This window comes from Pongo pygmaeus, chromosome 11 (genome assembly GCF_028885625.2).
Source record: "Pongo pygmaeus isolate AG05252 chromosome 11, NHGRI_mPonPyg2-v2.0_pri, whole genome shotgun sequence".
Classification (NCBI taxonomy): domain Eukaryota; kingdom Metazoa; phylum Chordata; class Mammalia; order Primates; family Hominidae; genus Pongo; species Pongo pygmaeus.
In genome coordinates, this window is record NC_072384.2 from 108,358,229 (window position 1) to 108,386,122 (window position 27,894).

Below are 27,894 nucleotides of genomic sequence, written 5' to 3' on the forward strand. Positions count from 1 at the left end.
AGGAAGATAATAAGACTGTAAAGTACACAAGAAAATGGAAGAGAGAGCTTAAATAAGCAAGGGCAGATGTGGATGCTGGAGCATAAGATTCTCATGAGGCAGATTAAGAGAGACAAAGGAAAAATCAACAATGATTCAGTAGAAGTCAGATATAAAAACATATAAGCTTATCTGAGTCACAGCCCCAAAAAGAAAAAAAAAGGGAAATAAATAAAATTGAAAAACATACCGGTATTTCCTTGAGCATCTTCTATCTTATTTGGTGAGGGCAACAGAAAAGATGGCCTGGTGACGTGCGGGCCTTGAAGCGATGGCTGCTGCTGTTGCTGCTGCTGCAAAGGCGTGGTTTTGAGGACCACCCTCCAGTCCACTTGGGTAATATCTGATCGTGATCGAGCATGCCCTGGCTTGAAAGTTGAGGTCTCATCCAGTAAGTCATTTACAGAACGAGGCCGGTCCCTCCGACGCTGACAGATATTGAAGAAATTAAAGGTTGATGCTTCCTTTTGTTCCATCCAGGAAAGATTATCTGGGGTTGTCCCTCTCTGGACCATAAACTGTTCTTTGGCAGGGAAGACATTTTGAGCTTTGGTTTCTAAGAGCCTGCTCTTACAGTGGTCCCAAATCATGCCCCCCTTGCCCAGGGAGGTGACATTTCTCATAGCACCATTGTCTGTTATGTTACTGAGTACCTCATGCCCCACCAGTTCAGGGACTTCCTGGATCCCATAAACCTCTGCTTGCTGCACAGCCTTTTCTAGATTACTATCCAAAGTACTAAAGAACTCCTCCGTAACTTCTAAGGCTGGGCTGATATCATCCACTTCCAAAGCTTCCATGTCACAGGCTCCAGGAGGCCTCAGCCTCCTAAGCTGGTTCCAGAAATGGCTTCATGAACATTCACCCAATCAAGAGGGGTGCTTCAGCAATAGAGTTATGGAAACAACTGGAAGAAACCTTCATTGGGCTTCCTGGAGCAGGCCAAACACAAAGATGGTTGATGTTTTCCTGGTAATTAAAAGCATTTGCTAGTGGCTAATGGGCATTAACAGATGTATAGGGAGACCAAATGTTCCTTTGAGATTATTCTTCAGCGAGACCTCTGTGAAGACAACAGGAAGTACTCGTCAAAGCAATGCCACGTCAATCCTTGATTTCCTGGAAGAAAATAAACAGGATAACATTGGCACATGGTTCATTGTATTCTACAGTACACAAGTCTGCCGAATTGCTTTCCCACCTCTACACCTGTTCTATGGCACTCAAGCACAAAGGCAGACAACACCTACACAGAAGTGCCATTGTCAGGAATACATATCACTACCCGCTTTGGATAAAAACTTACACGGAGCAGGGAGGAGCACTTGATAAGAGGAATTAAGGTCAATAGCTTTTACTCACACAGAGAAAATGCTTTGAGAGCATTTGTGAAAAGACTGCCCTGGCAAATCTCTGATATGCTGACCTAAAATAGTAAGCAAAAGAGACTAGGAATTCTGTGACTGGGCCTGTATCGTAATCAGTCTAAAAGTCATAAATGCTTGAGTCCTTTCACAAACTTTGAAGGCACTGATGATTTGTTGGGTTTAAAGGTGCCACAGGGAAGCAGAGAAGGAGGTTCTGCCCTTTTTTTAAATCCAAATGTGACTGTGCTTGTGCTTCTTAGATTATATAATGCTTGATGATGACTCTGGACTTCAGAATTGCTCTGGCATTCTTAGGGTTTCAGGCTCCAAACTCCCCAAGACTTCCAGGATTGGCCTCAGAGTATGGGTCCAGTCTGCAGGGTGTCTAAGAGCTTAAGGTGAAGTCACGGCCTGAATGGCAGGCTTGAGTTCATCCTTTTCTCTCTACAGAACTCAAGTTCTAAACCTTACATCTCTACCTGGGCAGAAAGAATCCTACATAAGCAGTAACCCATGCTTTCAAACACTAGATTACCAAGACCAGGCCAAATTAGAACAGACCTTGACAGTGATGCTGTCCAGTACAGTAGATAGTAGCCATTATGACCATTCAAACTTAAATTTAGTAAAGTCAAAGTTCCTCAGTCACACTAGTCACATTTCAAGTGCCCAACTGTCACATATACCTTTTATCAAAAAACAAAAAACAAATAAAACAACTAGGCAAGGGCTTTTTAAATCCTTAACTACTTATAAGTAGGCAAAACTAGGCCACTAGCAACACCATTATATATTGACATGGTTTGGTTGTGTCCCCACCCAAACCTCATCTTGAATTCCCACATGTTGTGGGAGGGACCCAGTGGGAGGTAATCGAATCATGGGGGCAGGTCTTTCCCGTGCTGTTATTGTGATAGTGAATAAGCCTCATGAGATCTGATAGTGTCAAAAGAGGAGTTTCCCTGCACAAGTTCTTCTCTTGTCTGCTGCCACGTGACACGTGCCTTTCACCTTCCACCATGATTCCAGCCATGTGGAATTGTAAGTCCAATAAAACACTTTCTTTTGTAAATTGCCCAGGGTATATCTTTATCAGCAGTGTGAAAACGGACTAATACATATATGTTGTTGCAAAGGTAGATAGATGTGCTTTCTTTGTAAAAACTTCACAATTTTTATGGTTAAATTCATTTTTACCACTTAGGTCATTAAACTACTACATTTATATCAACAGCACCAATCTACTTTGCTTAACCTATGTAAATTAAACTCATATATACAGACCTTTATTTTAGATGTATCAAGGAGGTTTACAGGTCATAGGACCTCTATAGAACCTCTTGCAAAGTGATAATGATTATGAATTTGTCTACTTTTATATATTTTGATATTTATTATGTTAGTACTTCATGAAGCAAGGCACAGATTTATTTTCAGAGATATACATTAGTTACAAAACATTTCTAGCTGTAAACAGGGTTATTTTTTCTGAGTCTAAAGTTAAGCCTTCAGTCTCTCCAACTGTGTAACAGGGTTTTAGTGCTTCTATAATTTTGAAACTTGGGATATTTTTCAATTTCATCTTATATACCAGAGACAGAAATATACATAAATATAATAAATCTTAAAACTTTTTGTTCTTTCCTTACTAAAAACTGAAATGAACATAAACAAAGTACAAGTTTCCCATTTTATAAAGAAGCCACCAAGTTTCAGAGCATTAAGTTGTTAATTGAAGATTACTGATATTCCTTTTCTCAGCCAGTGTTTCAAATTCAGTCTTTACTCATGATAAAGTGTAAATAACCTTCAAAAATTATTTGTTTCTTTCTCTTTTTTTTTCTGATTTATCAAACTATCTAGATACATTATTTTTTACGCTTCTGGCTTGGTATTTGCAGGCTGGTTAGAAGTATATAACAGGCCAGGTGCAGTGGCTTATGCCTGTAATCCCAGCACTCTGGGAGGCAGGCAGATCACTTGATCCGCCAAGAGTTTGAGACCAGCCTGGCCAACATGGTGAAATCTCATCTCTGCTAAAAATACAAAAATGAGCCAGTCATGATGGTGTGCACCTGTAGTCCCAGCTACTCGGAAGGCTGAGGTGGGAGGAGGATCATTTGAACCAGAGAGTCGGAGGTTGCAGTGAGCTGAGATCATGCCACTGCACTCCAGCCTGGGCAACAGAGCGAGGCCCTGTCTCAAAAAAAAAAAAAAAAAAAAAAAAAAAATGTGTATCACCATTGTTGGCCATGCTGGTTGGTGGAATACTTCTAACCCACATGGTCTAAAGCCATAGACTGTTAGACAAGGAAATTGGCCTTTGGGATTATGTTTTCAACCTTAGTATTTCATAGAAGAAGCCACTGAGGCCCAAAGAAGGTAAGAGGCCCCACGAGCACTTTCATGCTCTTAAACATGCAGGCAAGTTTTCACCTCAGGGCCTTTGCATTTGCTGTTTCCCCAGATACCCCAACATGGACAATGCTCTCTTTAGGTAATTGTTCATATGACCCTCCCTGACCACCCTCTTTAAAATTATAATGCACTTCTCTGCCCTAGACTCTTGATCTCCCTTACTCTGCTTTTGTTTAAATAAACTTTTCATTTTAAAAGTTTTTTGTTTGTTTGTTTGTTTGTTTGTTTCAAGACGGAGTTTTGCTCTTTCGCCCAGGCTAGAGTGAAGTGGCACCATCTCAGCTCACTGCAACCTCTACCCCACGGCGTTCAAGCGATTCTCCTGCCTCAACCTCCTGAGTAGTGGGGATTAAAGGCGCCCGCCACCACGCCTGGCTAATTTTTGTATTTTTGGTAGAGACGGGGTTTCACCATGTTGCCAGGCTGGTCTTGAACTTTGAACTCTGGTGATCCACCCACCTTGGCCTCCCAAAGTGCTAGGATTACAGGCGTGAGGCACCACTCCTGGCCAAAAGTTTTGTATCTATAAAATTATTACAAAGATAATACACTCAGTTCCTATATACCCCATGCTCAGTTTTCTCTATGTAACATCTCACATTAGTATGATACATTTGTCACAATTAATGAACCAATATTGTTACATTATTATTAACTTAAGTCTATACTTTTTTCAGAATTCTTCAAATTTCCCTAATGTCCTCTATCTATTCCAGGATCCTATACAGGATACCACATGACATTTAGTTGTCATGTTTCTTGGGCCTTGTGTTGGCTATGACAATGTCTCAGACTTTACCTGTTTTTGATGTCTTTGACAGTTTTGAGGAGTAACAGTCAGGTATTTCATAGAACGCCCCTCATTTTGGACTTGTTTGATGTTTTTCTCATTATTAAACCAGGGCTATATGTTTTTGAGTGGAAGCCCACGGAGGCGAAGTACCATTCTCAGCATATAATATTAAGGGTATACTCTATCAACATAACTGTTCATGTTAACCTTGATCACCTGGCTTGAGGTACCCTTTTTCCTTAAGCATTTACCATCTTCTAACACACCATTTAATTGACTTATTTAACATTTAGTGTTTCTCTCTCTCCACTAAAATATAAGCTCTACAATTCCAGGAATTTGTGTTCATTGTGTTCACTAATGTACCCCAAATACATGGAATAGTGTTTGGCACACACACACGCACGCGCGCGCGTTGAATAAATGCATTGTTGTCGCATTGCATAAGAGATAGCGCCTCATGACCTATCTACTTCTCCCGTTTAAAGTTCTTGACGAACACCCACCCACCTTGTTGTTTTACTCCTCCATGCTTTTGTCCAAATTGGGGAGACCTTCCTAGTTGGTCAGGCTCTCATACCACCCTGGGTTTGCCACACTGTACCGAAATGATCAGCCAATCTCTCTAGATCCTACTCTAAACTCTGAGGTACTTGACTGCAAACACCGTGACCTTCTTATTTATCCTCCTATATACTCTGTCTTCATTCTTTTAGGCTCTGTTTTCCAACCTTACTCTTTGGAATTTCATCTTTTTCCTGAGCTCTATAGCCCTCAAATTCACTACAGTACAACAGTCTGATGTCAAGTTTAATTTCTAGAATTGAGTACTTCTTACTAGCTTGCCTCATTTAGCTTTGAAATTAATCGAAATATAATAAATATATTCAGATAGGTCAAAATATAAAGGGGACCTTCCTCTGACAAAGTGAAGGGAATAAGATCAGCATGTGGGTGCAGTGTGGTTTGCCTCAGTACAAAACTGGAAATCAGGAGCTAATTAGAACTGTGTTCTAAATCTGGCTGAACCACTCACTTGCTGGGTGGCCTGTGGCAAACCATTTAACCTCTGCATGCCTTACTCAGCTACCTGTATGCCATAGAGTTGCTAATATCAAATTGCTTTGCGTGTGGATCATTCACTAGGTAGCTGCTCCAACATGCCTTTACTAATGTAAACTGCTACATAATTATGGAGCACTCCATTGGACCTCACCCATTCAACAACCAAGTGTTCCTCATCTCTCCCCGGAAAGATTTGTCAGTCCAAAAAAGGCAAAGTCAGCAACGAACTATTTATAACACACTGCTTTTCAGCCAAACTCAGTGACCTATAGACATTTTATCTTATATTTGTATAGAATGTCCTTTCTGTAAGAAGGGGTATTTCCCCTATTTAATAGATTGAGAAATTGAGGAAATAAAAGACCTCAACCCAAAGAATCCTATGCACGCATCAAAACGAATGAGTGTATCGCTATTTCCTAACTAAGAAATCTGTTGTTTACATGCTCGTTAGGCAAGGCTAACTAACAGGATGAATACAGTAGTTCTCCCACACAGAGACAGAAGCACTTATGAGTAATAATTCTACTCTGACTCACACAGAGATACTGTATCCTCCTGAGCCGGATGGTAAAGCGCTGACTTCCTCCCTCTTAGCTAAGTGACTCAGAGTATTATGAGTGCCGAAGGTGTCTGGGGCCATATCATTTTAGAAGCAGCTGGACTGGGAAGAAAACTGCAATGGCAAAGACACCTAGGACAACTTATGTCTATCAATTTTCAAAAATAAGAGCCAAGGGTGATTACAAGGATGGTCCACATTGAGGGCGTTCACATCACCTTGGTTTAAGGTTGTGGCTGACTGAGAATTTTCTAAGAGTTACATAATGTGAAGGACACACCACAAGAGGATCTGCCCCTAGGAAAATGGCCTTTCTGGACCACGAGGCTACATGGCAATGTAAGGATGTGGATGGAGCACAGGCATGCCACAAGCAGCTGATAAGGAAATGGTGCCAGGGTGGACCTCATAAAAAAAGCTCAGAGGCCTATCAGATGAAACAGACAGCTAGAAACACAGATGGAATCCCATTTTCATAGGTTTGAAGCAAACACTAAATTGCTACATTATATCTAAGTTTAAATGAAAGAGAAGACTATTGCCACAATACATAAAGAGCATACCATTAAAAAAATAATTTGGGCTGGAGGTGGTGGTTCACACCTATAATCCCAGCATTTGGGGAGGCTGGGGCAGGAGGATAACTTGAGGCCAGGAGTTCAAGACCAGCCTAGGCAACACAGTGAGACCCTTTCTCCACAAACAAAAAATTAAAAATAGGCCGGGCGCGGTGGCTCATGCCTGTAATCCCAGCACTTTGGGAGGCCAAGGCGGGTGGATCACGAGGTCAGGAGATGGAGACCATCCTGGCTAACATGGTGAAACCCCATCTCTACTAAAAATACAAAAAATTAGCTGAGCATGGTGGCGGGTACCTGTAGTCCCAGCTACTCGGGAGGCTGAGGCAGGAGAATGGCGTGAACCCGGGAGGCGGAGCTTGCAGTGAGCCAAGATTGCACCACGGCACTCCAGCCTGGGTGACAGAGTGAGACTCTATCTCAAAAATAAATAAATAAATAAAATTAAAAATAAAAAATTAGTCAGGTGTGGTGGCATGTGCCTGTAGTCTCAGCTACTCAGGGGGCTAAGGCAAGAGGATCCCTTGAGCCCAGGAGTTCGAGGTTGTAGTAAGCTGTGATTGAACTACTGCGCTCCAGCCTGGGCGACAGAGTGAGACCCTGTCTCAAAATGAATAAATAAATAAAAATAATTTATATAATTTTTTTCCAGTTCTAAAAGTAATAAATACTTGTAAAAACTCTGGAAAATACTGACAGATATGGAAAAGGAAATAAAAATCAGTCATGATCTCATATCTCAGTGAAAATAAATCAATAGGTGTACTTTTATCCAATATTTAATTGGAATCAAAACTATATATACAGTTTGGGCACACTGTTTGTTTAAATGTATGCTCCAAAAAAGTCAAATACCAGTAAATACTAACCTTGCCAAAAAAAAAAAAAAAAAAAAAAAACAGGCAAAAAGAAATGTCCCAGGGAGTGCTGTGCCTACTTATACCTTACAACCTGACACAAGACCCCACTCAATTGAACTTCTGTTTTATAGCCACCAAGGGACCTCCTTGTTACACAGCCATTAGTGTTTTCCAAAGTCCTTAAACTCCTTGTGCTGTTAACCAGCCCCTCCTTAAAAGTTTCCTCCCAGGGTTTTGTGGGTACTACATTCACTGAAGTTTTCTTCTCATTTCTACCCACTTAGTCTCCATCTTCTTCCTTCCCTTGCTGGTCAAATAGGGGTGTTGTCTGAGCTCTCTTCTCTGGCTAGAGCTACATGATGTTCTCCTTAAATCAATTTATCCACATGTGCAACTCCAATAACTTCTTCTATATTCACGCTGTTCAAATTTCTACCTTCAGTCTCAATCTCAGAATTGACTTCTGGTCCTGTGTTCTCAGCTATTTGTAAGACATTTCTACCTGGCTTACTAAGCTCCATTTGTCTAAAATTACACTCAGTTATTTATTCAGTAAGTATCTGCTGAGTGCCTACTATGGGCTGGACACTGTTCTGGGCACCAGGGAAACCCTTCGATGAAGCTCCCATTGACAACAAGGTTCAACTCTTTAACCTGACATTCTAGGCCTTTCACAATCTTGGGCTAGTTTGTCATCCCAACTTTCTACTTCAATTCACACACTCTTTACCTCCAAACTGAATGCTACTGCTTTTCCAGTTATTTCAGGAAAGGCTTGCAGTTATCTCTGAAATACCCTCTTCCCACCTCAACCTACTGAAATTCTATTCTTCAAGGCCCAGCTCAAATGCCACCTCTTCCGCAAGCTTTTTTGGGTCCCTGATCCTAAAATGGTCTGTTCTTTCTTTAAACTGCCACTGAATATCTTTGGTACCTCCCCCACAACATATACTGTATGCTGCATGTTCCTTCTCAAATGACGATGACAATAATTACAAGTTATCAAAAGCCTATTTTGTGCCAGGTATGTCGCTTGGTATTTCATATCTCTAAGCCCCAAAATGTATAATGTGAGTACTATTACCCTCATTTTACAAATGAGGAAGCTCAATGATATCAAGTAACTTACCTGATATCAAGTAACACGCCTACCTACTGGACTTAGAGGAACTTGAAAGCAGCAATTCTGCCCTCTTCCATTTGTGTAACTCTCATTGGGCCTAGAACTGTGGTTAGTACACAGTGGGTACTCAGTAAGCATTTGCCGAATGAATAACTGAATAAACAGTATATTTTCAAGCCACTGACATCTGTAAGTATATATACCACTCTAGTTTCCTGGAAAAATTATATTTGAATTCCTTATAGGCTTGTTGCAGTAAAATTTGACATACTTTCCGAAACGTTATGTTGACTCAAGCTTTTACATTTTTTTCTTGGTAGAAAAGGCTTCCTAGCTATTAAAACCTGGGCTTAAAAAATAACATGGCAAAGATCAGGTAGCAAAAACCTCACTCAGACCTTTTATAGAAACCAAAGCACCTATGCATTACTTAGGAATTGTCCTGTGAACCACTACACTATCAGCAACTTGGCTGGGTTCATTTTCCAATGACTTAGAGCTCAGGCTCTTTACAACACCAGTAATGAGATGTTCCCTTTGAAGTAGTCCCAACAATCCATTTAAAGCATTTTTCAGTACATCTCTGCACAAGTTTATTGTTTGCCACCTGCAAAATCATTGAGACATTAGCTGCCTCAGAAACCTAACTAAATATAAGCATGGCACTTTAAATCTCAGATTGCTTTGCGACTGAAGGCAGCAGTGTTACTGCACCTTTATGTCAAATTGGAAAACCAAAGCTTCTGGTTGGGAAGCCCGTTTTCATAAAACCACCAGAGATCCAATATGTCTTGCTCTTAGAAACAAAGCAGGAAGACACAAACTTCAGTTATGAAATGTCTAAAAATGCAGACTTGATGTTTTCCATCTCCCTTTGCCTCCATGGCAGAGAACGTTGACTAGAAAACAAACAAAAGAACCACTTGAATTAGCTTTATCTTGGGACTGAGAGGAAGAAGGCAAAAACTTCCATGATAAAAACTTTATCAGCCTCCAAGTGCAACAGGAGTAACAGGTGAGGTGCAAGTAGGTTCCATCAGAGCCAACCCAGCTAGTGTGGCTGACTGCAACAGTGAATGTAACAAGGAAGTACAGTGAGACCAAATATGCAAGATACCCAGAAAGGGCTGGGGAAGTAGACTTAAAGATGTCATCAGTTTATATAACTATTTAGAATCTTCTACTTGAGCCTGAGTAATAGAGGCTGTGTTTCTAAATTCAATACAGGACTGTGTTTATCTAATTATCTCACAAAACTCCTAAAACTGAGTTAATCTCAGGAAAAAATCACTTGGTTTTTACAGAAAATAATCATTTTTCACATGCATGGTTTAGAATAAAGTTTATTCTTATATTGATAACAAATGGCCAACACATATATGAAAAAATGCTCAACATCATTAATGAACAGGGAAATGCAAACCAAAACCACAATGTGATACCACCTTATTCCTGCAAGAATGGCCATAAAAAAAAAAATAGATGTTGGCATGGATGTGGTGAAAAGGCAACACTTCTACACTGCTGGTGGCAATGTAAGCTAGTACAGCCACCACGGAAAATAGTGTGGCGATTCCTTTAAGAACTAAAAGTAGAACTACCATTTGACCCAGCAATCCCGCTACTAGGTATCTACCCAGAGGAAAAGAAGTCATTATACGAAAAAGACACTTGCACATGCATGTTTATCATAGCACAATTTGCAGCTGCGAAAATGTGGAACCAACCCAAATGCTCATCAATCAACGAATGGAAAGAAACTGTGAGATATATATATCTACACATCTATATATCATATAGATATATATGATGGACTACTACTCAACCATAAAAAGGAATCAATTAATGGCATTTACAGCAACCTGGATGGGATTGGAGACTACTATTCTAAGTGAAGTAACTCAGGAATGAAAAACCAAACATTGTATGTTCTCACTCATAAATGGGAGCTAAGCTATGAGGATTCAAAGGCATAAGAATGAGAAAATAGACTTTGGGGGCTTAGGGGGACAGGGTGGGGAGGGGGTGAGGAATAAAAGACTACAAATCGGATTCAGTGTATACTGCCTTGGGGATGGGTGCACCAAAATCTTACAAGTCACCACTAAGGGACTTAGTGACTAAATACCTCCTGTTCCCCCACAACCCTATGAAATAAAAAAAATTTTTAAGTGCTTTGATAAACCTTTTTTTTTTTTTGAGACGGAGCTTCACTCTTGTTGCCCAGGCTAGAGTGCAATGGTGTGATCTCGGCTCACTGCAACCTCTGCCTCCTAGGTTCAAGTGATTCTCCTGCTCAGCCTCCCGAGTAACTGGGATTACAGGTGCCCGCCACCACACCTGGCTAATTTTTTGTATTTTTAGTAGAGATCGGGTTTCATCATATTGGCCAGGCTGGTCTCGAACTCTGATAAACTTCTTTTTTTTTGAGACGAGGTCTCGCTCTGTCGCCCAGGCTGGAGTCCAGTGGCATGATCTCGGCTCACTGCAAACTCTGCCTCCCGGGTTCACGCCATTCTCCTGCCTCAGCCTCCTGAGTAGCTGGGACTACAGGCGCCTGCCACCATGCCCGGCTAATTTTTTTGTATTTTTTAGTAGAGACGGGGTTTCACTGTGTTAGCCAGGATGGTTTCCATCTCCTTACCTCATGATCCGCCTGCCTGATAAACTTCTTAACAAATACTTGTAGTAACCTCAAAAAAGAGAGGTGAGTAAAGTAATGGAACTATTTTAAAGATGATGAGGGAGAACCCAAGATGACTCATTTATTGTCAATTGTAGTTCCCAAAGAAAAGAAAACGAAGTTCCTCAAATCCTTGTCTAATTACTGAGTCCTTTGGGCCACCCAAGTTCAATTACCTTTTAAATCACCTTAAATCACACAGGGGCCCTGATGTTAGTAGAAGGACCATAAACAAGGAGTGAGTAGGCTGAATCCAACCCCTGAGCCACTCAGACTAAGTATTGAGTTTGTTCAGTGTGAGAGAAGTGTGGCAATGGGAAGAACATAAATTTATGACACCAGGAAAGGGTCATGTCCCCACACTGCCTTCTGAGCTAACTGACAACCAGCAAGTCAGGCTGACTCAGGGCCTCTGTGCCCTTCTTATCTGCAAATGGAAGTCCTGCCAATGCCTGCTCCCATCTACCTGAGAAAGCAGAGAAGCACAAATGTGGACAAAGTAGTGAAAGTTCTTTACAAACTCTAAAACAATTACTATTTCTATTAGAAGTTAGCTGATTTCTAACCACATAACTATTTATCCTCAACAAGCATTTATAGAGGACGGACCAAGTACCCAAACACTATGTGAGATATTAGACACAAAACACAGCTCCTGCTCTTGAAGAGCTAAATAGCTAGTGGAAAATGAGACACAAAACCAAGTATAAAAAGCACTTCAACAGAAGTATACAAAGGTGTTATACAAGCATAAATAAGGAATCATTACTAATTAAGGGACAATAAAGAATTTTAAGTAACAGAACACAATTAAATGACAATGATAGGTATATAGAGATTACTTCAGTCGAAAGAAATCAAAAACAAAGGAAACAAAAACATACAACAAAACCAATCATTCCTGCTCCAGCAATCATACTGCGGGCCAGGCATGGTGGCTCACGCCTGTAATCCCAGCGCTTTGGGAGGTCGAGGCAGGCAGATCACGAGGTCAGGAGTTTGAGATCAGCCTGGCCAACATAGCGAAACCCCATCTCTACTAAAAACATAAAAATTAGCCAGGCATGGTGGCGCGTGCCTGTAGTCCCAGTTACTGAGGAGGCTGAGGCAGGAGAATTGCTTGAACCCAGGAGGCGGAGGTTGTGGTGAGCCGAGATCATGCCACTGCACTCCAGCCTGGGCAACAGAGCAAGACTCCATCTCAAAAAGAAAAAAAAAAAAGAAATCATGCTGCTTCTTGCATGAAGCTGTCAGCCTACAATAACAGCCTCAAAGGTTCCACCAGAGAGTGAGCACTATGTGAACTAACAACCACACACGGAAGGCAAGAATGCAAAGGCCTTCTTCACAAGCTGTTCAAGTCCTCCTGACCCACAGACACATTCCTGTCCAACAGAAGGCCTTTGCTGGGTGGTGCGGGTGTCATGGGAAATTAATAATTCCCTCACTTCCTGTTGACTTTAACTCTTTTGGTCATTGCAACTCACCAGCAGAAGGGAGAATACTTACAACTTTAACCTTCAAAACAACAACCGGCTTATGGCTTAGCATACTCTCACAAACCAGTTTCTATGGGCATTCAGAGTAAATGTATGAGAGAAGTAATTAGTTGATTTATTTTCTGTCTCTGCTGAACTTGAACCTGCTAAAAAGTGAGCCTAGGTCTTTGTTAACTGGCATCCTGAGAGTATGAGACCAGTGATAAGATCTAAGCAAAAAGGTGACTCACCTCTTGTTTGAAAGGGCAGACATACTCAGCGGTGATGGGCTGCATCTATGACCTCTCCCTCTCTTTTGGACTTAATCTGTGACAACAACCTTGGCTACCAATCAGCCTCTTAACCAATTTAGTCAGGAAACAAGCAAGGCTGGCAAAGGCAGACAAAACACTGTCTCTGACCCTCAAAGATAAGCACAAGATAAGGCAAAATAACAGAATGAGTCTTTGTCATTTAACTATGCACAAATTGAAGGACAGAAAAATTTCTGCCCATCACACAGGACAGAAGAAAAGCTTATAAGGTATGAAGGATAAGAATAGTAGGAACTGGCCAGGTGCAGTGGCTCACGCCTGTAATCCCAGCACTTTGGAGGACAAGGCGGGCAGATCACCTGAGGTCAGGAGTTTCAGACCAGCCTGGCCAACATGGTGAAACCCCGTCTCTACTAAAAATACAAAAATTAGCTGGCCGTGGTGGCAGACACCTGTAATCCTAGCTACTTGGGAGGCTGAGGCAGGAGAATCACTTGAACTTGGGAGGCGGAGGTTGCAGTGGGCTAAGATTGTGCCACTGCACTCTGGCCTGGGCCACAGAGTGAGACTCCACCTCAAAAAAACAAAAAAGAGTAGTAAGAACTATGTTTTCATCCCCCTAATCTGGGTTTACATTAAAACAGTTTCTGAATTTCTTTTATTATGGACTATTACCATTAGCATGGCATAGATTTTTATCAAACAATGCCTGAACATTCTGGAGTCGAATTCTGGAGCTCTGATTGATCCATACTTCTTGGATTGTTTTGCTCTGACATTAGGATGATAGGCATATGATAGCTGGGACTCAAATAGTTGAATCAGGCACTGCTACGGCTGTGCTAAACTCTTTAAACATGTCCTGCAGAGGACTCCTTCAATGTGGATGGACACATTTTAAAGGTAGAATGATGTATTTGATAAACTGTTTAAAAACAAAATATAGTTCTTATAAGTCCTAATCTAAGATCAAGATTAAAAAGTTATAGCTAATATTTATTGCATACTTACTAAAGTACTTACTACTTAATGTGTGTTAAGCCCTTTACTGCATTATGTTGTTAAATCCTCACAACCACCCTATTAGAGAGCTGCTATTATTACTACTTTACAGACAAGGAAACTGAGATTTAAAAAGATGAAATTACTTATCTAGGGAAATATGGTCAGTGAGTAGAAACAAGACTCTAAGATACACACACAGCCCCATAAGACAATTCAAAGCAAATTAATTACCCTGGGATAATATGGCTAAAATTTTAGTACATGAACATGGTGCTTCAAATTTTAGTGTCAAACACCAGCAACTTTATTATTTATTTCAAAATCTGTTTGTTAATCCCATGACCCAGAGAGTTAATTGCTAAATATCATATTTACACCCAGGGAAGTAGTCTATAGTTAATTTAAAAAAAATCACCTCTATAATACTTCTGTGTTATTATTATTAAGTTCTCTAAGGGAATGGTAGAAGACAGGTTCCTGAACAAACACAGTAAAAAGTTGTTCTCTAACTAAATAGCTAACCTCAATTGTCTTAGTGACCTTGGACACATTACTTGGAATGTTTGCAAGGGTATAATAACTGTGACTTCATTTAGGCAAAACAAGTGCTTCTGCAAATGTTTACATAGTCCTAATTGCCCAAACCTTTTACTAGTGTTTCCCTGCGACATCATTTTTCATTTAGCCAATAAATAGAAACACTTGTAAAAATGTTTGCTTAAAACAACCTGCAAACAAATGTTTCTGTCAAAAGAATTAAAAGAAATATTTCAAATTAGATGTTATGATCGATAATTCAAACATATTTTGATGATTAAGGCATATTGAAATAAATCGCTGGCCGGGCGCAGTGGCTCATGCCTGTAATCCCAGCACTTTGGGAGGCCGAGGCAGGTGGATCACCTGAGGTCAGGAGTTCGAGACCAGCCTGGCCAAAATGGAGAAACCCCGTCTCTACTAAAAATACAAAAATTAGCTGGCTGTGGTGGCGGGTGCCTGTAATCACAGCTACTCGGGAGGCTAAGGCAGGAGAATCTCTGGAAACCAGGAGGCAGAGGTTGCAGTGAGCTGAGATTGCACCATTGCACTCCAGCCTGGGCGACAGAGAGAGACTCCATCTCAAATAAATAAATAAATAAATAAATAAATAAATAAAATAAACTGCCTCCTTCTAAAACTAACTTGACTTTTGTTGGGGGGACGGGCAAATATCAATGTATGTGGCGTTCAAACAAAATAACAAAATTGAGCCACAACCTTCAGTCTTGTTTCTATAATCTACTAAAAGATGATATGCTGGCTGGGTGTGGTGGTTCACACCTATAATCCCAGCGCTTTGGGGGGAGGCGGCGGCGGGTGGATCTCCTGAGCTCAGGAGTTCGAGATCAGCCTGGGGAACAGGGTGAAACCCTGTCTCTACCCAAAATACAAAAAACTAGCCAGTCATGGTGGCGCATGGCTGTGGTCCCAGCTACTCAGGAGGCTGAGGTGGGAGAACTGCTGGAGCCTTGGGAGGCAGAGATTGCAGTGAGCCGAGATCGAGCCACTGTACTCCAACCTGGGTGACAGAGTGAGACTCTGTCTCAAAAAAAAAAAAAAAAAAAAAAAATATATATATATATATATACACACACACACACACACACACACCCTGGTTTCATATTACCATACTACCATGAAAATACAGAGACCACAGCTAACCTTTCAGCGTGAGGCAACCACTTTTGAACCACAATATTTGGAATTAGCCAATCTGGGTCTCAACTTTCCATGTATCATTATGAGAAGTGTGATTCTGGACAAGCAACTTGAATCTGAATTTCAGTTACTCTGTATCCATGGGGGACTGGTTCCAGGATCCCCTCAGACACTAAAATCCACAGATGCTCAAGTCCCTCATATAAAATTATGTAATATTTGTATATAACCTACCCACATCCTCCCGTAAGTCATCTCTAGGTTACTTACAATATCTATTACAGTGCCTACACATCCTCTCATTTGGTGGAGTCAATGTAGTATTCAGCATTTAGCAAACTCAAGTTTTGCCTTTTGGAACTTTGTGGAATTTTTTTTTCCTAATATTTTTGATCCATGGTTGGTTGAATCTGCTGATGTGGATCCCACAGATGCAGAGGGCCAACAGTAATTTGTCTGTGATGCAGGGAAAATAAGGATACCTGTCTCACCTTTTTTGGAGTGCAAATCAAATGACATAATGTAGTGTTTTATGAACTCCAAAGCAGTGTACAGGATGCCCATTGGTGTCTGATACCAACGAAAAGGTCACCACATTCTCTTTGATCTCCATTATAAACCAACGAACTGGTGGAGGGAGTGGCGACAGAGTTTAGGAAGCTTTGAAATAAGGTTTTAATCTACTCAAGGTTCCTCCAGCATTTTCAAGGCAGTAGGAGTTGCTGTGCAACAGCTTTTCTGGTGGTCTTGGAAAGGAGGGATTCAGTGGCGCAAGTGTTGCATAAAAATTCAAAAGGAATATCTCTTCTCAAAAAAGTAAAAAATGAATAAAACCCATCTTTGCCACCCAAGTTCCCCCACAGCTAGGATACTTTCCCCTTCCTCTCTTTTTTCTTGTAAGTTTCTTGAAGAAACTTGTTCTTTATACTTTCTGACTCCATTTCTCATTGCCCATTCATTCTCCCCTCAAGAAGCAGTCTGATTCTGCCCCAGCTGAAACTTCACAGGAAAAGGTCACCGGTGATTTTCTTTTTGCTAAACCCTAAAGACTTTTCACTCAGCATCTGACCTAACCACACAGCAGTATTTGACCTACTGAATACCCACTCCTTGCACTGCTCTCGTGAATTCACGGATGCTCTCTCCTGGTATTTCTGCTTCAACTCGGGAGGCTCCTCCCACTGCCCTCTATGGGTTCCCCTTCCTATGCCCATATCGTAAGTGTGGGTATTCCTGTTTTGCCCATAACCCTCTTATCTAGTTTCTCTTCTGCCCTCCCCCTGAGTAATCGTCTCCATCCTGTGGCTTCAGCTGCGATCCACGTGGAAGGCAAGAAACATATTACTCTCCGGCTGGGTGCAGTGGTTCACGCCTGTAGTCCCAGCACTTTGGGAGGCCAAGGTGGGCGGATCACGAGGTGAAGAGATCGAGACGATCCTGGCCAACATGGTGAAACCCCATCTCTACTAAAAATACAAAAATTAGCTGGTGGTGGTGGCATGCGCCTGTAGTCCCAGCTACTTGAGAGGCTGAGGCAGGAGAATTGCTTGAACCTGGGAGGCGGAAGTTGCAGTGAGCCAAGATCATGCCACTGAACTCCAACCTGGCAGCAGAGCAAGACTCTGTCTCAAAAAGAAAAAGAAAAAGAAAGAAAAAAAAGAAACATATTACTCTTAAGCTCTAGATCTGCATATGCGACAGTGAACTCATCTTACCTCAAACCTGTCCCTCCTCCCAGCATTCACCAAAGAGTAAAGGACATATCCTCTGTCCCCAAAAACTAAACATCATTCTTGATCCTTCTGGCTTCCTCACCTGCAATCACTCCAAATTAGCAAGTCATATGAATTCTCATCTTACAGCATCGGCCACATCTATCCATTTCTCTGTCTCCACTGCCTTCATGCAATCACCACCATCCAATCTTCCCTTCAGTCTTACCCTCCTGTAATCCATTCACCACACTGCAACCAAAATGTTCTTTCCAAAATTAAAACCTATTGCCATTTGGATAAACTACACACATCTTAACATTACCTGAAAGAGTTTATGGCCACTTACCTTCTTGGCCTTATCTCTTTAATCTCTCTCTCTACCCCTACCCTCACCCCACACCCACTCCCACCTCAACCCCACTCTATATCTACATATAAAGAATTTATAGAGGCCAGGAGCAGTAGCTGATGCCTGTAATCCCAGCACTTTGAGCTGTGATTGTGCCACTGCATCTCAAAAAAAAAAAAAAAAAAAAAAGGATTTATAGAAACTGGGATCAGGTGTGGTGGCTCACATCTGTAATCCCAGCACTTTGGGAGGCCAAGATGGGAGGATTGCTGGAGGCTAGGAGTTCAAGACCATCCTGAGCAACATAGTGAGACCCCATCTCTACAAAAAAAATTTTTACAGTTAACCAGGCATGGGGGCGTGAACCTATAGTCCCAGCTATGCAGTAGGCTGAGGTAGGAGGATCGCTTGGGCTCAGGAGTTTGAGGCTGCAGTGAGCTATGATCACACCACTGCACTCCAGCCTGGGCAACAAAACAAGACCCTGTCTGAAAACAAAACCAAACCTGGAATTTTCCAATTGCTTTCTCACCTATCCTGTTTCCTCTGCCTGGAACACTGTTTTCCACCACCATCACCCTCATCTTCTTTATCAACACTGTCCCCTCCTTACCTCCCACCCACACACACACACAACCTGGCTAAGTCTAATTCAGCTGTCCAGTCCTTGACAAGGAATCACATCTCTCCTGACCTCCAGGTCCATTTTAAATGGCCTCTTATATGCTCCCATAGCACCCAGATTTCCTCCATTATTATGCACCTTATTTTTTTTACTTTATAGTTTTTTACAATTTGTATAAACCATACACATCTTAACATTACCTGAAAGAGCTCTTCACAAATTTGCATGTCATCCCTGCACAGAAGCCATGCTAATCTCTGTGTTGTTCCAGTTTTAATGTATGTGCTGCCGAAACGAGCACACAAGTTATTTTCAAATGGCCTGTTTACTGTCTGTCTCCCTCACTAGACTGTAAGCTTCATGAAGGCATGGACTGTGCCTGTCTTGTTCATTCCTAGCTCCAAGTACTGTGCCATGGCACAAAACAAGTGCTCAATCCTTACTTGCTGAATTAACAAATTAATGAATCCCTGAACGTGGAAGAGAAGTTGTTCTGGAAAAATTACAGTGTGGGTAAAAGTGGATCAAGAACATGTAGGAGGAGATCATTCAGCTAATTTCCTGGAGCAAAAAATCTGCTAGTTATATTTCTGATGTTTCTAACCTGCAACACATGTTTTTTGTTCTGTGACTGAAAAATCAACATTTATATGATCACACCTACAGAACACCAGGTGAAGTGGATATTTAACAATTTCCCAGTTACATAAGTATTCACAGGTAAACTGAATAATGCGAGACAGAAGAGCTTTAGTTTGTACTGAATTATAAACTGGTTACACTAGTCAGGAGAACAGGATAAATAAATCTCTACCATGGTCATAAATGTGGCATATAATTGAAGGATTCTATTTGAACCACATAACTCAAATTAACGAGTGTACAAAAAACAAACAAAATGTTAATGAAAACAGCATGCCTGACATCTTAATGCAATTGCCTCCATATTTTGACTTTGGTTTTTGCTCATCACTCATACTGTCATCAAGATTAATTACTTATGGAACAAATAAAACTTTTACCTTGTCAGCACAAAGGCAAATTATGCATGTTTTTCAATGTCTGGTATGATCCACAGTAGCCAATGAAACAGAGCAAACATAACGCATGGAATTTATTGCTGGTGGTCATTTTTATCACGCTCTCACTCAGCACTGAGTTCTCTGAATTAACTGGCTTGCATCAGAAACTCCAAGCTAGGATGTAGTTCAGTTCCTTATGAACCAAATGCCAAATGTACTCTCAACTCCTTGCTAGATATCCCTCCAGACTTTTTATTTTAAGGGGTTAACATTTGCTGAAGCAAATCAGCCTTTGGCCAGCAACCAATGGGGCCACAGACACCCTCTGTACTTTTCTAGGGGTGTTGGAGGACAGGGTGAGGTGAAATAGGATAGCGTGACAATGGGAAAATAAAAGTAACAGCAGCAGTAGCTTGGTGCTGCTGGAAACTGACTAGAGATAAAGAATCCTAAAAAAACTGCCCAATCTAACCTTCTCCAAGTTCCCATTAAAGTCAGGTCTTTTGAAACTAGTAATTAAATTAGCACCCGTCTATCTGCCTACTTTTTAAATATGTAAATGAATGACTTCAAGTCTTAAGCAAAGGCTATATACAAGATTAAACTGTAATACAGTATGTCAAGTATCTCATAAATATTCAGTAAATATTAGCCTTGGATGTTTTTTAATGAAGATGTTACTGGGCTAGGACCAGCTTGGTTTTCCTAATCAGGCACCATTTTTTTCTGTAAATGGTTACATATTCTTCACAGTTGTTTTCCACTAGTATAATTAACCTGGGTCCATAGCCCAAAACCTAAATCCATCAATCTATGAGAAAACTGATACTTTTAATGAACATTCAGCCATGTGCCTCCTTTTTCTATTACTTCTACATGACATTCAGCGATCCTTCTACCATGAAGCTTTCACTTATTACCCTACTGAGAAATAAGTTTCCAACTTTATTTTCAATCTTTTCAATAATAATTTGTTTTCTATATCTTGTTTTCTTTAAAAAATCACTTTCTGCCACATAATTACGTTATTTATGGATTTTATTATCTCCAGTATTTGACTGTACAATGTTTTATAGTGATTGTATTCCCCACAATGTAGAGACTTAACAGCTTTTAAAATAACGTTTATTGACTTTTGTGATTATAAATAAGTACTACAGGTTCATTGCTTGTCATTTTGAAAATACGGAAGAGAATAAAAGGCAAAATAAACAATGCCTATTTACCCTCCACTGGAAAAAAGCACTGCCCCGTTGTGGCCCTTTCAGCCCTTATGTAGATTTTGTTTTTTTAAACATAGTTCAGAGCTTACTATAGATATGCATTTTTCCCCACCTAGCAATCATTGGTAACACCTTTCCACACTGTTAAACTTCTTCATTAAAAAATCCTTTTTAGTGTCTACATAACACTGTATCTATTGATGACACCATAATTTGTTCCCGTTTTGGGGCATTTAGGTTATTACACATATTTTTTTCTAAATAAAGTTATATTGAGCATCTTTGAACATTAACTTTTAAAATATTTCTGATAAATTCCTTTGGATGGACCCTAGAAGTGGAATTAACTGGGTCAAAAGGTAGGAGCACCATTGAGGCTTTTCATACATTCACCAATGAGCTGTTCGGAAGGGTTACAGCAAGTGTGTATCCCTCCTAGCATTTGCAAGTGTCTGCTGTGCTGCACACTAACTGGTGAGGAGGATTTTTGAAAATTTATGTTAATTTGAGATTCGGAAAAAATGATACTTTGCTATTGTTTCAATTTTTCTTTATTCGTTTTCTATGGTTTCATAACAAATTTCTACAAACTTAAGTAGCTTAAAACAACACCTATTTATTTTCTCACAGTTCTGAAGGTCAGAAGACTGGATGGGCTTGGCTGGGTTTTCTGCTCAGAGTCTCTCACACAAGGCTGAAACCAAGGTGGTGGCCAGGCTGGGCTCTTATCTATTAATAGAAACTCAGGTAAAGAATCCAGTTATAAGCTTATTGGGATTGTTGACAGAATCTAGTTCCTTGTGGCTTATGTCAGAGGTCCCCATTTCTTTCTATGCCGGTTGTTACCTGGGGCCACCCTCAGCAACTCTAGGCCTCCAGCACTCCTCAAGGCTGCCCAAATTCCTTCTCAACAGTTCCCCTCCACCTTCGAAGCTCCAACACAGCATGCTGAGTCCTTCCCCTGCTTTAAGTGTCTCCAATTTCCCAGACAGAGAAAGCTCCCAACTTTTATGGGCTCCTGCGATTAGATTAGAGCCACCCAGAAAATCTCACCATTTTAAATTCATCTGTGCCACATAACATAATCGAGAAAGTGATATCTTATTATATGCACAGGTTTCACAGATTACAGACAGCAATTTTAGTAGAGAGGCATTTTTAGAATTCTGCCTGCCAGTCTTAGGTGTTGTTTCTTATCATTTGTTTGTTTTCTTTATAATTAAATCTCAATTACACAAATCCACTAAAAAAAATGAATCTTACTGATGACTGCCAGAAGCTGCATTTCCATAATGGCAAAGGCAACTAACTATGAATGGGGCTGCAGCATGCTAATAAAATTTTGAAAACATAACTTTGCTAACACTGGTATTTAAAAGTTTTAAATTGTGGTAAAATACATATAATATGAAATTTACCATATTAACCTTTTTTTTTTTTTTAAGACACGGTCTTACTCTGTTGCCCAGGCTGGTGTGCAGTGGCGTAATCATACCTCACTTAACTTCCAACTCTTGGGTTCAAGCAATGCCCCCGCCTCAGCCTCCCAAAGCACCGGAATTACAGGCCTGAGCCATCATATCCAGCCCCATCTTAACTATTTTTAAGTGTACAGTTCAGTATTGTTAAGTACATTCACATTGTTGTGCAGCCAATCTCCAGAACTCTTTTCATTTCGCAAAATTGAAACTCTATACCCATTAAACCAGGGGTCTCCAACCCCCATGTCTGTAGACTAGTACGGGTCCATGGCCTGTTAGGAACTGGGCCACACAACAGTGAGCGATGAACCAGCCACGCATTGCTGTTTGAGCTCTGCCTCCTGTCAGATCGGCAGCAGCATTAGATTCTCATAGGAGCGCAAACCTTATTGTGAACTGTGCATGTAAGGGATCTAGGTTGCACGCTCCTTATGAGAATCTAACTAATGCCTAATGATCTGAGGTGGAACAGTTTCACCCTGTAACTATCACCCCCCTACTCCCCGACCCCACACCATCCGCTCTGTGGAAAAATGGTCTTCTGGTCCCTGGTGCCAAAAAGCACCAGGGGACCACAGCATTAAAGAACAAATCCCCATTGCCTCCCTCCCTCCAGGCCCTGGTAATCACCATTCCACTTTCAACACTGGCATATTTTTATTTTATATATTTATTAACAAACTTCTATATAGCAATTACTATATGCCAGGTACTGTTCTAAGCCTTGAGCTCAGGAGTTCGAGACCAGCCTTGGCAACATGGTGAAACCCTGTCTCTACCAAATGTACAAAAATTAGCCAGGTGTGGTGGCCTGTGCCTATGGTTCCAGCCACACGGGAGGCTGAGGTGGGAGGATCGCTTGAGTCCAGGAAGTCGAGACTGCAGTGAGCCATGATCACGCCACTGTACTCCAGCCTGAGTGACAGAGTAAGACCCTGTCTCAAAATAAAATAAAATAAAATAAAATAACAATAATAAAAACCCTAATGAGGTCAATACTGTTATTATTCCCATTCTACAGATAGGAAACAGAAGGGCTAAGTAAACTGCCCAAGATTACACAACTAGGAAGTGACCAAGCAGGAATTCAAACTGAAGTAGTCTGGCTTTATAGTTTTTGCTATAAACCATGACATTGTAAAAATATTCATTGTAAAGAAAAACTCATCGGGAATTAGTATCATTTCTTCTACGTATATCTATCTATTGTAGGTGCAATTTAACCTAATATTCATCTCCTGTCTAAAAGACTATGTGACCATGGTTACGAATGTCTATTGACATTTTTAGAGACTAGATATATAGCCCAGCTTTTGTTAAGGCATTTTCTTGAAGTCAGTCAGTCAAAAACTGCCTTGTATTTTAAGTATGCCAATTATAATTTACATGTAGTATTTTACAATAAAATACTTTATAAATACAATCACAACTCACTACGATTACTTAAATTAAAATATAGAGAAAAAAATTCAGCTGTTTCTCTCTGGTCCCTTCCAAGGAAGAAAAAAGAAGAGAGAAATAAACTTCTAAATAAGTTTACAGCAGCATGGCTCAATCTCAGTTTAACCTGGTAAATTCAAATTTGTCTTGCTTTGCAAAGTATACATCCAGACCAGTCTCAATTTGTCATCCAAATATATATCTCAGTAGTAATTTATTTTTATTTAAGGGATGGGTGTGAGATTTTCTTATCTTGATTTTTTAGCCTAATAATTCTTTCCTACAAGACCAAACCATGCTTGTCATCAGTCATGTGGTGTCATTTACTATACATTAAAAACGGACAGAGTCGACAGAAAGAACAATCGTTTTCTAGAAGCCCCAGCCTGATGTAGGTTAAAAGCTCTGCTGGGAGTTGGTTTTATAATCCCCAGGCGGGGATGGCAGGGGTACTAATAACGCACTCAACAAGATCACCTACTATTTCACCTACTTTCTCCTCCTATTATATACCTGATTCACAAAAATAAGCAGACAATGCATCATGTAATCTCCCCTCACCCATTAGCCATTGCAATGTGGTACAATCTCCAGCACGTAATAAAAATCTGAGCATGCAAGAAACAGCAAAATCACTGCTACCCCTGGGAGCTGCTCGGATATTTACAATGCTGTCGCCTCCACCCCATCCCCCAAACTGGCCGGCCAGGCAGCACAGAAGCAGACGGATGCTCACCTGGGCGCTGGCTGCTACTCTCCGTTCACCTGCGGGGCCTGCAGTCCGCTCCTGGCGGGGGCTTGGCTCCCGCAGCCCACCGCCCGCCTCACGGTGACAGCCCGCCCGGCCGCTGACCATCCCGGCCCGGCTCTGTTTACAAGCGGCTTCTCGCAGTCCCACTCTGAAATGCTTCCGCCGGCGGCCCGGGCAGCCAGAGCCGGACACACAAGGTTCCAGGCCGCGAGGACGCGTCTTTCCTGCCCGAGTGACCCGGCAGCTAGGCCGGGCCTGACCGCACCCGCCAGACCTCCTTATCTCTTTGCTTTCTTATATACAGTTCCTCTTGTACACATTGTGAAAGCAATGGCGTGTGTCGCGGAGTCTCCTCACTGCTCCACCCAACGCCAAAATGGGTGTTTGCGATTGGAAAATGTCACTTAGAACATGTCAGGGTCGGGCTGGTTTTTAGCAGCTCCCTTGTCTAAGGGAATTAATTACTCAGATAAGTTCTTTCCAACAGTGGGACTATTCTGGAGATTGCTTCTCATTTCCGGTTTTGGGGCTGCAGTTAAAATCCATTTTCACTGTCCTTTCCTACGCAGCTTGAAAGGGGGGTGGTTTTGAGGTGAGGTCTTCACCCCCACTTGCGGATTCCCAGCAAAATAGAGTGTGCGTGTGTGTGCACGCGGGCAGGACTGCCTGGTAAGACCGCCCACATCCCACCTGCCGTGACTGTGGTCGCTTTGCAGGGATATGCTGGTCTGATTGGACAGAACTTCCTTGCAGTTTCCTGTCTGTTTTCCATCATAGCACACTTCTTAGCCATTTTCTCACTTTATAAGTACACACTTATTTGTTTTATTGGTTTTCCCACGCTCACCCATCTCACCTATAAACTCCCTGAGGGCAGGCACTATTTCAGTTTCACTCGCCACCATCTAGAGGCATCTAGCACAGGCCCAATGTACATACATCTGAATAAATGAATGAACAAAGGAATGAAGAAAAAAAAGGTCAAAGGGGTCAGGGATGAAACATATAAATCTAAAACTCTGATTCCTCTTCCCACCCTCCAGAAGATTAATAAGCAAATCTTTAACCATTGAGTTAAGAAAAAATTTCCTTTGGTTGATATTCGAAGTTTAAATAAGTTTTCTTCAAACCCTGCAACTTGAGGTACTTTTTTTTCTGTTTTGCTAGAGACAGGATCTCACTCTGTGCCCAGGCCAGAGTGCAGTCGCACGATCATAGCTCACTGCAGCCCTGAACTCCTGGGTTCAAGGGATCTTCCCAACTCAGCCTCCTGAGTAGCTAGGACTACAGGCACGCATCACCACAACGTGGCTAACTTCTTTTTTCTTTCTTTCTTTTTTTTTTTTTTGTAAAGGCAAGGTCTCCCTGTGTTGCCCAGGATGATCCTGAACTCCTGGCCTCAGGCAATCCTTCTTCCTTGCCTTCCAAAGTGCTGGGATTACAGGTGTGAGCCACCTCTCCTGGCCAGAGGTACATTTTTTGTTTTGTTTTGTTTTAATTACCAAAAGAGAATACTTGCAGTATTCTCTTTTTCCTCAGGACTTTGTACATGTGATTCCCTCTGATGAGAGTTCTCACTCCTGGCCCATCCTCTTACTTAGCCTGGCTAATTTCTCCTTGCTCTTTAAGAAGCAGGTAACAGGCGCTTGGTCTGTCAAGTCACTTGCGTGGTCTTCTTCCAAGTATTCTTTTCTTCTTTTCCTTCCCTTCATTACTACTCTAAAGCTTTTTAATAAACTTTCACTCTAAAAAAAAAAAAAAAAAAAAAAAAAGGCCGGGCACGGTAGCTCGTGCCTGTAAGCTCGTGCCTGTAAGCTCGTGCCTGTAATCCCAGCACTTAGGGAGGCCGAGGCGGGTGGATCGCTTGAGGCCAGCTGTTCGAGACCAGACTGACCAACGTGATAAAACCTCATCTCTACTAAAAATACAAAAATTAGCAGAGCATGGTGGTGCACGCCTGTAATCCCAGCACTTTGGGAGGTCGAGGCGGGTGGATTGATTGAGGCCAGCAGTTCGAGACCAGCCTGGGCAACATAGTGAAACCCTGTCTCTACTAAAACGAAAATTAGCCAGGCATGGTGGCACACAACCTGTAATCCCAGCTACTTAGGAGGCTGAGGCACTAGAATCATTTGGACTCAGGAGGCGCAGGTTGCAGTGAGCTGATATTGAGCCAGTGCACCCCAGCCTGTGCAAAACAGCGAGACGCTGTCTCAAAAAAAAAAAAAAAAAAAAAAAAAGCAGATGACATCACACCTCTTCTGGAAACCTTGCCTGATAGGGGAAATTGCTCCTATTATGCACTCCTAGAGGCTCTCATGTGTTCCTTTATAAATGTACCCATTACATTGTGCTACACAGATCAGTCTTCCGTTGGATTGGTGGTTCTCAAAATTCACATGGAACAGAATCTTCTAGGATGGTGTTTCTCAAACTTTAATGGGTAAGAATTCTGTCAAAATGCAGATTCTGATACAGTAAGTCTGGGATGGAGCCTCTCCAACAGTCATGATCTCCTAAGTGATGCTGCATTTTGAGTGTCAAGGTTCTTGAATGCTGTTAAAAATGCAGATTCCTAGGCCGGGCGTGGTGGCTCATGCCTGTAATCCCAGCACTTTGGGAGGCTGAGGCGGCCGGATCACCTGAGGTCAAGAGTTCGAGACCAGCCTGGCCAACATGGTGAAACACTGTCTCTACGAAAAATACAAAAAATTACCCGGATGTGGTGGCCGGTGCCTGTAGTCCGAGCTACTTGGGAGGCTGAGGCAGAAGAATTGCTTGAACCCAGGAGGCAAAGGTTGTAGTGAGCCGAGATCATGCCATTGCACTCCAGCCTGGGCGACAGAGTGAGACTCCATCTCAAAAAAAAAACAAAAACAAAAAACAAAAAAACCAAAAAAAAAAAAAAAACCCCACAGATTCCTGGGTCACACATTCACAGATTTTTATTCTGAAGATCTACCTACATTAGGGTCCTGAATTCCATAATTTCTACAAGGTCCTCAAGTGCTTCCCATGTAGGTGATCCATGGACCACCCTTTGAGAAAAACTATTTCAGTCTAGTCTTGAAGTCTGATGTCAGGAGTTTGTGATTTGTCATTGTTTTTCATGGATTAAGCATGAAGTCTGGGACATAAAATGCATTTAAAAAACTGCTTTTGGCCTGGCATAGTGGCTTACGCCTGAAATTCCTGCACTTTGGGAGGCCGAGGTGGGCGGATCACTTGAAGACAGGAGTTCGAGACCAGCCTGGCCAACATGACAAAACTCTGTCTCTACTAAAAAATACAAAAATTAGTAGGATGTCATGGCACACATCTGTAATCCCAGCTACTCAGAGGCT

General features: G+C 41.5%; 1 protein-coding gene and 1 pseudogene across 2 annotated transcripts in view; both read right to left on the reverse strand.

Moving 5' to 3' along the window:
- Window positions 1–24,717, reverse strand: part of PLEKHM3 (pleckstrin homology domain containing M3) — a 204,045-nt gene extending 179,328 nt beyond the window's left edge. For both annotated transcript variants that reach the window (XM_054478417.2, XM_063647837.1), the window contains exons 1-2: window positions 24,536–24,717; window positions 230–1,158 (exon numbers count right to left, since the gene is read on the reverse strand). In XM_054478417.2, the coding sequence (XP_054334392.1) occupies window positions 230–839 (610 nt within the window). In that variant the 5' untranslated portion in view covers window positions 840–1,158; window positions 24,536–24,717. The remainder of the gene's footprint in view (window positions 1–229; window positions 1,159–24,535) is intronic.
- LOC129032214 (U6 spliceosomal RNA) lies at window positions 18,837–18,934 on the reverse strand (annotated as a pseudogene).
- Window positions 24,718–27,894: the final 3,177 nt, after the last annotated feature.